The following is a 12,288-nucleotide window of genomic DNA, read 5'->3' on the forward strand; positions in this document are numbered from 1 at the left end:
ATTTTCAACTAGAAAGAATTAAATCTCCCAAAGGTCCCTAAAAGGTCAGAAGATCCCTCCTCCTATTTACTCACATTCCAGCTGGGGTTTTCCATTATTCTAGGCACCTGTGAAATTCTGGCCATGGACAGAGAGGTCCTTGAGGTCCAACATAATAACATATTGTTATTTACCTTTCATAGAATTATGACTTTTCAACAAGACTGAAAGGCAAGAATCACCCCCTATACTTCCCATTAAGCCTAGAGCATTGAGCCTGGCACTTAGGGCACATAGCAGAGATATGACAATTGAGTGTTGTGAACTGGGGTCAGAGGACTTCTGGCCAAATGAAAATGTGGCCTGGTTGGCTGTTGGAAATCCTTCCCCGCAGACTCACCTGAAAAAGACTGAAGGCATATTCTTGGTCCATTTCCACATTCATTAGGTGCAATAACCGCTGAACTTCTTGGAAACTCATCTTACCATCCTGATTTTTGTCTCCACGTTGAAACCAGTCACTCAGCCATCCAGGTATGAGTCAAGGCAAAAGTACTAATGTGTCTGTTTGTGTGTGGAGTTGTGTGTGCACATTCATCCACTTACATCTCTCCCGTCTTTCCTGCCAGTCTCTCTCCCCGGTGCCAATCCATTCTCCACACAGCTTCTAGAATAATCTCTCTAGAGTACCAATCTGTTTTGTCACTGTATGGCCCAGGCACCTGCAGGGACCTCCCTGTTGCCTACAGAAAGACATCTATATTCTGGCCAGACACGATGGCTCACTTCTGTAAACCCAGCACTTTGGAAGGCCAAGGTGGGTGGATCACATGAGGTCAGGAGTTTCAAGACCAGCCTGGCCAACATGGTGAACTCCCATCCCTACTAAAAATACAAAAAATGTATCTGGGTGTGGTGGCACACACCTGTTGTTCCAGCTACTAGGGAGGCTGAGACATGAGAATCGCTTGAATCAGGGAGGCAGAGGTTGCATGGAGCCGAGATCGCACCACTGCATTCCAGCCTGGGTGATGGAGTGAGATTCTATCTCAAAACAAAAAAAGTCCATATTCCTTTAGGCGTTTTTGTTTTTGTTTTTGTTTTTGAGACGGAGTCTTGCGCTGTCGCCCAGGCTGGAGTGCAGTGGCGTGATCTCAGCTCACTGCTACCTCCACCTCCCAGGTTCATGTCATTCTCCTGCCTCAGCCTCCCGAGTAGTTGGGACTACAGGCGCCCACCACCACACCAGCTAATTTTTTTTTTTTTTTCAGATGGAATCTTGCTTTGTCACCCAGGCTGGAGTGCAGTGGTGTGATCTCAGCTCACAGTGTTGACGGTGTTTCACAGTGTTAGTCAGAATGGTCTTGATCTCCTGACCTCGTGATCCTCCCACCTCAGTCTCCCAAAGTGCTGGGATTACAGGCGTGAGCCACTGCGTCCAGCCTTTTTTTGTATTTTTAGTAGAGATGGGGTTTCACTGTGTTAGCCAGGATGGTCTCGATCTCCTGAACTTGTGATCCGCCCACCTTGGCCTCCCAGAGTGCTGGGATTACAGGCATGAGCCACCGTGCCTGACCCTTTTTTTTTTTTTTGAGACAAAGTCTCACTCTGTCGCCCAGGCTGGAGTGCAGTGGCACGATCTCTGCTCACCGCAAGCTCCGCCTCCCGGGTTCATGCCATTCTCCTGCCTCAGCCTCCTGAGTAACTGGGACTACAGGTGGCCACCACCACGCCCAGCTAATTTTTTGTATTTTTAGTACAGACGGGGTTTCGCCGTGTTAGCCAGGATGGTCTCGATCTCCTGACCTTGTGATCCGCCCACCTCGGCCTCCCAAAGTGCTGGGATTACAGGCCTGAGCCACCGCGCCTGGCCTTTTTTTTTTTTTTTTTTTTGAGACAGAGTCTCACTTCGTCACCCAGGCTGGAGTGCACTAGGGTGATCTTGGTCACTGCAACTGACATCTCCTGGGTCCAAGAGATTATCCTGCCTCAGTCTCCTGAGTAGCTGAGATTACAGGCACCCACCACCTTACCTGGCTGTTTTTGTTTGTTTGTTTGTTTGTTTTAGACAGAGTCTCGCTCTGTTGCCCAGGCTGAAGTAAAGTGGTGTAATCATGGCTCACTACAGCCTTGAGCTCCCAGACCAAAGTGATCCTCCCACCTCAGCCTCTCAAGTAGCTGGGACTATAGGTGTGCACCACCACACCTGGCTACTTTGTTTATTATAAATAAAGAAATAAAAATTCTTTTATAATTAAAGAAAAAAAATTTTTTGGAGACAGAGTCTTACTCTGTCACCCAGGCTAGGGTGCAGTGGCACCATCTCAGCTCCCTGCAACCTTTTCCAGTTCAAGTGATTCTAGTGCCTCAGCCTCCAGAGTAGCTGGGATTGCAGACATGTGTCACCATGCCCAGCTAATTTTTTTGTATTTTTTGTAGAGGTGGGGTTTCACCACATTGTCCAGGCTGGTGTCAAACTCCTGGCCTCAGGTGATCCACCAGCCTCAGCTTCTCAAAGTGCTTGGATTAATTACAGGTGTGAGCTACTGCACTGGCCACACCTGGCTAATTTAATTTTTAAAGTTTATTTTATGGGTCAGGTGCAATGGCTCACACCTGTAATCCCAGCACTTTGGGAGGCTGAGGTGGGCGAATCATGTGAGCCCAGGAGTTAGAGACTAGCCTGAGCAATGTGGCAAAATCCCATCTCTACAAAACAAAACAAAAAATTAGCCAGGTGGATTACATGCCTGTAATCCCAGCTGCTTGGGAAGCTGAGGTGGGAGGATTGCTTGAGCCCAGGCTGTCACGGCTGCAGTGAGCCAAGATTGTGCCACTGCACTCCAGCTTGGGTGACAGAGTGAGACCCTGTTTCAAATTAAAAAACTTATTTTATGGTGCTCTACACATTCAGGGAAACTTCTCTAGTAATGAACAATATAAATTATCCCTGAAAGTATAGTCTTCCAGTTAACTTTTTAATTTTTTGTAAAGATGCAGTCTTCCCTATGTTGCCTAGGTTGGGCAACATAGTGATCTGCCTGCCTCAAGTGATCTCCCTGCCTTGGCCTCCCAAAGTGTTGGGATTACAGGCGTGAGCCATTGTGCCCAGCCAAACAGAAAAGTATTTACACAATTCCATCCTCTTCACTAACTGAAGCAGTATGTGAATCTCATTAATCTTTGTACCCATGGCCAGGCGTGGTGGCTCATGCCGGTAATCCCAGCACTTTGGGAGGCCGAGGTGGGTTGATCACGAGGTCCAGAGTTTGAGACAGCCTGGCCAAGATGGTGAAACCCCGTCTCTACAAAAAAATACAAAAATTATCTGGATGTGGTGGCATGTGCCTGTAGTCCCAGCTACTCAGGAGGCTGAGGCAGGAGAATCACTGGAACCTGGGAGGCGGTTGCAGTGAGCCCAGATTGTGCCACTGCACTCCAGCCTGGGTGACAGAGCAAGACTCTGTCACGAAAAAAAAAAAAAAAAAAAATATATATATATATATATATATTTGAGCCTAGGCTCAAGCAATCCTCCCACCTCAGCTTCCCAAGCAGCTGAGATACAGGCATGTAATCCACCTGGCTAATTTTTTGTTTTGTTTTGTAGAGATGGGATTTTGCCACATTGCTCAGGCTAGTCTCTAACTCCTGGGCTCACATGATTCGCCCACCTCAGCCTCCCAAAGTGCTGGGATTACAGGTGTGAGCCATTGCACCTGACCCATAAAATAAACTTTAAAAAATTAAATTAGCCAGGTGTGGCCAGGTGCAGTAGCTCACACCTGTAATTAATCCAAGCACTTTGAGAAGCTGAGGCTGGTGGATCACCTGAGGCCAGGAGTTTGACACCAGCCTGGACAATGTGGTGAAACCCCACCTCTACAGACCCCTACAGTCTGGCATAGTGCCTGATATGTTCTGCTTAATAGATCGTGAATGAATAAATGAATGAAATGGTAAACAATCCAGGAAACTTGGAGTGAGTCTGTGTCACTGAGCCTTCTAAGGGGTTGCTTCCCACCTATATACTGGTTAATGCCACTGGGATCTTCTGTGCAGCTCTTAGGAGAAGCATCTTGTTTGCTCCTCTGCCTCTCACTGCCTCTTCCTCCAATCCTGGGGTTCCTGATTCATGCCTGGCTGTGTCATCCCTAGCATCCATTCCTCCCTCAGTATTCTGTCTCACATTGACCTGAGCTGTCCCTGCCCATACTATCTAGACACTTGGGCCTCCCTAGCTGTGCACCCCTTCTCACTTTTCCTAAACCTGTTGCATCTGGCTCCTTCAGGGATAGAGTGATCCCTCACCCACCCTGACTCCATCCTGCCGATACTGGTCCAGGCGCTCCTGATGGTCCATGCTGGTGACAAGATCCACCAACAGGTGGAGCCCTCGCATCCATATCTGGGCCTCCTCAACACTGTTGGCCACCAGGTCCAGGTTGGAGCGGCGGCCGTGGAAGACAACGGTGAAGCCCTGCTCCAGGGGAAGCTCCTCTGTCAGGCTACGCAGCAACTCGGAATCATGGCCATTACGTATTGTCTCCACATCAGAGATTGAGACTGCCAGAGAAGAAGCAGGTGGAGGCATTGAGGAAGGGAGTCCAACAAATAGCAGGGGCTAAGAGTGAAGGACCAGCACCCCCTTCTCCATGACACCATAGAAAAGAACCCCAGCCTCTGCAGACTGAATCCCAAAAAGCATTACGGGAAGAGAGATGCAGACCCCAGGGATTCAGGAGTCCATATGAATCACCAGGGATTCAGGAGTCCATATGTTTTCAAAGGCAGCATGGCAAAGGGCCTGTGCTGCGAGTGGCAAGACATGGCTTCCAGCCACAAGCTGGCAGTATGACACAAACCAAAATGACTTAACTCCTCAGTGTCCTCATCTGATATAATGGATAGTCCCTTTCCATAGGCAGCCCCAATGGTGATCACAGGAGGACTGGTGGGGATGACAAATGGAAATACATTTGAAAGGCAGAAGCAGTTATACTAAAGCATTATATCCCTAAGTCCAGTTCTCCCATTCCAGGTTTAAGGGCTTCCTCTTTCCAGATGTCTACGAGGGAACGGGAGAAATTCTTTCACCCTCTTACCTCAGCTGGGGGTGGTACGGATTGTGAGCAATTTGTCTCTAAAACAGACTCTCTTAGATGTGTCCTGTGATCAAATTATTTCCTGTTATCATAAAGAGTTTGGCCAATAAGTACACACTGCTTTGTTTTGTTTTTTGTTTTATTTTGTTTTTTGAGACCAAGTTTTGCTCGTCACCCAGGCTGGAGTGCAATGGCACAATCTAGGCTCACTGTAACCTCTGCCTCCTGAGTTCAAGCGATTCTCCGCCCTCAGCCTTCCGAGTAGCTGGGACTACAGGTGCCCGCCACCAAGCCCGGCTAATTTTTGTATTTTTAGTAGAGATGGGGTTTCACCATGTTGGCCAGGCTGGTCTCAAACTCCTGACCTCAAGTGACCTGCCTGCCTCGGCCTCCCAAAGTGCTGGGATTACAGGCATGATCCACTACACCTGGCTGCAATTTTGTATTTAAAAATATTTATCATGATGGCTAACATTTATTAAATGCATTCTGGTTTTACATCGCATGCTAAGTGTTTTACATGTTAACTAACTGAGTCCTTGTAACCTACTAAGCAGATACTGTTTAATCCCCATTTTACAGATGAGGAAACTGAAGCTTGATGTATGGATGTATGTATGTATGTATATATGTATTTTTTTAGAGACAGGGTCTCACTCACCCAGGTGGAGTGCAGTGGTGTGATCACAGCTCACTGCAGTCTCAACCTCCTGGGCTCAAGTGATCCTGCCATCTTAGCCTCCCAAATAGCTGAGACCACAGGCGTACAGCACCACACCCGGCTAATTTTTTATTTTTATTTATTTATTATTATTTTTTTTGAGACGGAGTCTCGCTCTGTTGCCCGGGCTGGAGTGCAGTGGCCGGATCTCAGCTCACTGCAAGCTCCGCCTCCCGGGTTTACGCCATTCTCCTGCCTCAGCCTCCCGAGTAGCTGGGACTACAGGCGCCAGCCACTTCGCCCGGCTAGCTTTTTTGTATTTTTTTAGTAGAGATAGGGTTTCACCGTGGTCGCCAGGATGGTCTCGAACTCCTGATCTTGTGATCCGCCCGTCTCGGCCTCCCAAAGTGCTGGGATTACAGGCTTGAGCCACCGCGCCCGGCCTATTTTTATTTTTTATAGAGACAGGATCTCCCTATGTTATCCAGGCTGGTCTTGAACTTCTGGTCTCAAGCAGTCCCCCTGCCTCGACCTCCCAAATTGCTGGGATTACAGGCATTGAGCCACCAGGCCCAGCCATAGCTTAACTACTTGATTTTCCACAGCTATGCAGAAAGTGGCAGAGCTAGGGCTTTAATTCAGGCAGGCTGATGCCCAAGATGATGGTCTTATTATAATAATAACAAGATGTAACCAATGATATATTATGTTTTACTATGTTCCAGTACTCTCCTGAGCCTTTTATATACAATAACTAATTTAATCCTCATTACAGCCTTATGAGGCAAGTAGTGTTATGATCTCTTTTTACAGGCTCAGATATAGCCACAATTAGGACAGCACAAACGCACACTATCGTAGAACTTTGGTCCCTCCCCTGCCAGGCTCCTCAGGACTCTATCCACCCATGTATCCACCCCCCACTATCCAGGTCACTCACAGCTGGGCTTGGCACTGCCCCTGGCCTGCCGTGCATGCCAGACTGTCATGCCGTCATCCTGAAGTCTGAAGTATCTTAGCTTCTTCCAGCTTTTGGACCTCACCTTGCGCATCGGCATGCCTTCCTGCATCAGCAGCAAGTCCTGATCAGTGGTCAGCCCTAGGTCAGGAAAAGCAGGGGTTAGATAGCCAGCAGAGAGGGTAGCAGGCCCAGGGAAAGCTCTCGAACAGGGGTCCAGCCTCCTTCCCTTCCCTGAGCTATATGCTAAGCCCTCTTCCCCTGCAGGGACACTCACGGTCTTGCAGCAGGGACGCCATCACCTACTGTTTCACCGGCTGGCACCAGATCACCTAAAGGAGAAAGGAAGAGCAAAGGGCTCTGGGTGAATCTTAAAGATAGTCTGTAGCTGATTTTTGCTTCTGATTTTGAGTTTAGTGACTCTGAGACTTTAGATAGGTCTAGAAACCTGCCTCAAATCACATAAGGATCAGAATTTAAATCAAGATATGTCTGATCCCAGAGCCTCCGCTATTTCCCATGGCTATCTTCAGAGAAGGCTAAACCAAAGAGTCCACCAAGCACCCCCTTCCTACCCAATAACCCACAGTCTACTAGTGCCACATTTTGCTCACTCCCCACCCTCTCATTATTAGGAACTAACATCTTGTTGGATGTCCCTTTCAGAAACTAGAATCTCTTCACACCGTAGCCTTCTTATTTCCAGGTAGAATCCTTCAGCTTCCCTATTCTGGGAGCCCTCTCTATGCTCCCACGTAGACTCTCCAGCTCCTGAGGCGACTAGCGCAGACTTTCTTTTTTTTTTTTTTGAGACGGAGTGTCGCTCTGTTGCCCAGGCTGGAGTGCAGTGGTGCGATCTGCCTCGGTCTCCCGATTAGCTGGGACTATAGGCATGTGCCGCCACGCCTGGCTAATTTTTTGTACTTTTAGTAGAGACGGGGTTTCACCATGTTAGCCAGGATGGTCTCGATCTCCTGACCTCATGATCTGCCCACCTCGGCCTCCTAAAGTGCTGGGATTACAGGTGTGAGCCACTGCACCTGGCCAGACTTTCTTTTTTCTCTTTGACAATACTTAGTTGTCTTCTTCTACCTTCACATGGTAAAGCATATTTTATACTTTTTCTTTACAGTTATTCTCACAGTTTTAATGGACCAAATAAAGTATACAAGTCTCAGAACTACATTTTCAAATTTTCTCTACCTACCAAAAAAGGTTACCTCTTTTAAGATATATGCTGTCGGCCAGGTGCGGTGGCTCATGCCTGTAATCCCAGCACTTTGGGAGGCCGAGGCGGGTGGATCACAAGGTCAGGAGATCGAGACCATCCTGGCTAACACAGTGAAACCCCGTCTCCACTAAAAGTACAAAAAATTAGGCAGGTGTGGTGGCGGGCACCTGTAGTCCCAGGTACTCGGGAAGCTGAGGCAGGAGAATTGCTTGAACCCGGGTGGCAGAGGTTAGCAGTGAGCCAAGATCATGCCATGCACTCCAGCCTGGGTGACACAGCGAGACTCCGTCTCAATAAAAAGAAGGAAAAAAAAGTTAGGGCCGGGTGTGGTGGCTCATGCCTGTAATCCCAGCACTTTGGGAGGCCGAGGCGGGTGGATCACAAGGTCAGGAGATCGAGACCATCCTGGCTAACACAGTGAAACCCCGTCTCCACTAAAAGTACAAAAAATTAGGCAGGTGTGGTGGCGGGCACCTGTAGTCCCAGGTACTCGGGAAGCTGAGGCAGGAGAATTGCTTGAACCTGGGAGGTGGAGGTTGCAGTGAGCCGAGATCGCGCCACTGCACTCCAGCCTGGGTGACAGAGCAAGACTCTGTCTCAAAAAAAAAAAAATATATATATATATATATATATATGCTGTGAAATATAGGACCTGGTTAAGTTGTCCTAGTAGCTGACAACAAACTTCCCTTGAAAAGGACTAAAAATTTGGTATGTGGCCATGCTGATTCTAGCTATGCCCCTATAGAAATACTCAATTCTTGGTTGGGCACAGTGGCTCAGGCTGTAATCCCAGCACTTTGAGAGGTTGAAGAGGGAGGATTGCTTGGGCCCAGGAGTTCAAGACCAGCGTGGGCAACATAGTGAGACCTCCATCTCTACAAAGAATTTTAAAAAATTAGCCAAGTGTGGTGGTGTACACCTGTGGTCCCAGCTACTTGGGAGGCTGAGGTGGGAGGCTCGCTTGAGCCCAGGAGGTTGAGGCTGCAGTGAGCTGAGATTACACCACGGAGCTCCAGCCTGGGCGACAGAGCAAGACTGTCTCAAAAAAAACAAAAACAAAAAACCAAAACTCCTGACCAGGTCATGCTGAAACTGACAAATCTCATAAAATGTAAAGCTCTATGCTTTTGTGTAAGCAAATAACCTACATTTGAATAGAAATATGTTGTGTGTTTCCTTTTTTAAAAAGGGTATCACTACCTGAAAAATGTTATGTTCCTTTTTTTTTCTTTTTTCTTTTTTTTGAGACAGAGTTTTGCTCTTATTGCCCAGGCTGGAGTGTAATGGCACAATCTTGGCTCATTGCAACCTCCACCTCCTGGGTTCAAGCTACTCTCCTGCCTCAGCCTCCTAAGTAGCTGGGATTACAGGTGCCCCTCACCACACCCAGCTAATTTTTTATATTTTTAATAGAGATGGGGTTTCACCATGTTGGCCAGGTTGGTCTCAAACACCTGACCTCAGGTGATCTGCCCGCCTTGACCTCCCAAAGTGCTGGAATGACATACATGAGCCACCTTGCCTGGCCATGTTCCTTAATTTAAAAGTTTAAAATTTTGACAGTGGTGCACATCTTAAAAGAACTTTAAAAATTGGTAAAGCAATCATTCAGTTAGTGTTCCATTAAAACATCATGCAGTGCCGGGCGCAGTGGCTCAAGCCTGTAATCCCAGCACTTTGGGAGGCCAAGACGGGCGGATCACAAGGTCAGGAGATCGAGACCATCCTGGCTAACACGGTGAAACCCCGTCTCTACTAAAAAATACAAAAAACTAGCCGGGTGAGGTGGCGGGCGCCTGTAGTCCCAGCTACTCGGGAGGCTGAGGCAGGAGAATGGCGTAAAAAACCCGGGAGGTGGAGCTTACAGTGAGCTGAGATCCGGCCACTGCAGTCCAGCCTGGGTGACAGAGCGAGACTCCGTCTCAAAAAAACAAAAAAAAAACAAAAAAAAAAACATCATGCAGTTAGTTCAACTCCCTATATTTTACAGATGAAAAAGCAGAAGTCCAGAAATGTGATGTGACTTGCCTGAGGTCACACAGTCTATTAGTGCCCTACTCTCTTTTGTGGGAAGACCCTATAAAGTCACCTAGTGGTGACTAAGCCTTCAGGGAGAATGTGGGGGGTCACTGAAAATACAGCTTCCCTGAGCACAAGACCTGGAGAAGACTTTCTTTTTTTTTTTTTTTGAGACAGAGTCTTGCTCTGTTGCCAGGCCGGAGTGCAATGGCACCATCTCAGCTCACTGCAACCTCCACCTCCCAGGTTCAAGCAATTCTCCTGCCTCAGCTTCCTGAGTAGCTGGGGTTACAGGTGTGTGCCACCATGCCTGGCTAATTTTTGTATTTTGAGTAGAGACGGAGTTTTGCCATGTTGGCCAGGCTGGTCTCCAACTCCTGATCTCAGGTGATCCGCCCACCTTGGCTTCCCCAAGTGCTGTTATAGGCATGAGTCACTGCGCCCTGCCTAGAGAAACCTTTCTAAATGTGTGGTAATGTACAGGTATCCAGAGTGAGAGGGGAAGGTTCAGAAGAAGTCTGTCAGGAAACAATTTCAGGAAGAAAAGATTTTGCTGGCTTAGGATGAATGTGTGTGCCCGAAGGAGACCAGAAGAAACCTCTGATTGGACGAAGGGACCCAAAGCGTTTCCTGAGAGCCAGAAAATCATCTCTGCTTTTCTGAGTGGGGACAGAGTTTGGAATCTGAGGCTTACGGAAGCTATGTGAAGACTGAAGTAGAAAGTAACAGATCTGGCCGGAGGAGGTGGCTCATGCCTGTAATCCCAGCACTTTGGTAGGCTGAGGCGGGTGGATCATGAGGTCAAGAGATTGAGACCATCTGGCCAACATGGTGAAACCCTGTCTCTACTAAAAATACAAAAATTAGCTAGGTATGGTAGCTACTAGGGAGGCTGAGGCAGGAGAATCACTTGAATCTGGGAGGCAGATGTAGAAGGAAGTGAGCCAAAATCGCGCCACTGCACTCTAGTCTGGCAACAGAGCGAGACTCCGTCTCAAAAAAAAAAAAAAAGAAAGAAAAGAAAAAAGAAAAGAAAGTAACAGACTTCTCTTAAATTTCTTAGGTCCAGCAGGGGTGCAGTGGCTCACGCCTGTAATCCCAGCATTTTGGGAGGCTGAGGCGGGTGGATCACTTGAGGTCAGGAGTTTGAGACCAGCCTCACCAACATAGTGAAATCCCGTCTCAACTAAAAATACAAAAACTAGCCAGCCATGGTGGTGCACACTTCTAATCCCAGCTACTCATGAGGCTGAGGCAGGAGAATCACTTGAACCCTGGAGGCGGAGGTTACAGTGAGCTGAGATTGTACCACTATACTCTAGCCTGGGCGACGGAGTGAGGCTCTGTCTCAAAAACAACAACAACAACAAAAATTTCTTAGGTTCTCAGACTCTAGGAGAGTGAATTGGCCTGGGGCTGAAGTCTAACCTCTTTTGCCAATATCCTGGCTTATCTCCTCTCTGAATTTTAGCTCCCACCTCTGGGACATAGGGACTCTAGGATGCGGTGAACTTTGGGACTGCAAGAAGATGGAATTTCCTTCCCTTATGCCTGTGTCCAGGAGCCTCACAATGATGTCCTGAAACATGGGAAGTCTGAGAACAGAGCCCAAGTGCCTGAACACTCTTACTTTGGAGACTTCCTCCACTCAAACCTGCCTTAGAAAATTATTTTTTCCTCCTTTGTCCAATTCTTCTAACCCCAAAGCTTGGCCTTGTTCTTCCAATCCTTCCCCATTCATGAATCACTATTTTAAACCTGTATTCACATGACTGACATGTGGTCATAAGAGGGCCAGTTTCAAATCAGGGAGCCATAGAGGGTCAGAGCTGGACTTCATTTTATAGAAAAGGAGCCTGAGGACTAGAAAGGTTAGGTGAACTAAAAATAATTAGTGCCAGACTCATTTAGTGAGTGACAGAACTGGAATTAGAACCAACGTCTCTGGCTGGGCACGGTGGCTCACATCTGTAATCCCAGCACTTTGGGAGGCCGAGGTGGGCAGATCACGTTAAGGCCAGGAGTTCAAGACCAGCCTGACCAACATGGTGAAACCCCATCTCTACTAAAAATACAAAAATTAGGCCGGGTGCCATGGCTCACGCCTGTAATCCCAGCACTTTGGGAGGCTGAGACGGGCAGATCACGAGGTCGGGAGATCGAGACCACCCTGGCTAACAGGGTGAAACCCCGCTCTACTAAAAATACAAAAATTAGCTGGGCGCGGTGGCAGGCGCCTATAGTCCTGGTTACTTGGGAGTATGAGGCAGGAGAATGGTGTGAACCCGGGAGGCGGAGCTTGCAGTGAGTGGAGATCGGGCCACTGCACTCT

The 12,288-nt window shown here is 47.9% G+C and overlaps 1 protein-coding gene across 9 annotated transcripts in view; it reads right to left on the reverse strand.

Moving 5' to 3' along the window:
• Positions 1-12,288, reverse strand: part of PLCD4 (phospholipase C delta 4) — a 32,790-nt gene that overhangs the window by 16,371 nt on the left and 4,131 nt on the right. For 6 of the 9 annotated variants that reach the window (XM_033230230.1, XM_033230233.1, XM_033230234.1 and 3 more), the window contains exons 2-5: positions 6,981-7,035; positions 6,686-6,844; positions 4,317-4,545; positions 380-509 (exon numbers count right to left, since the gene is read on the reverse strand). In XM_033230230.1, coding sequence (XP_033086121.1) covers positions 380-509; positions 4,317-4,545; positions 6,686-6,844; positions 6,981-7,002 — 540 coding nt within the window. In that variant the 5' untranslated portion in view covers positions 7,003-7,035. Of the gene's footprint in view, positions 1-379; positions 510-4,294; positions 4,546-6,685; positions 6,845-6,980; positions 7,036-12,288 lie in introns of all 9 variants that reach the window. The other 3 variants (XM_033230236.1, XM_033230232.1, XM_033230238.1) reach the window with 3 other exon arrangements.

Source organism: Trachypithecus francoisi, unplaced genomic scaffold, assembly GCF_009764315.1.
Source record: "Trachypithecus francoisi isolate TF-2019V2 unplaced genomic scaffold, Tfra_2.0 Lachesis_group13, whole genome shotgun sequence".
In the NCBI taxonomy this organism is placed as follows: domain Eukaryota; kingdom Metazoa; phylum Chordata; class Mammalia; order Primates; family Cercopithecidae; genus Trachypithecus; species Trachypithecus francoisi.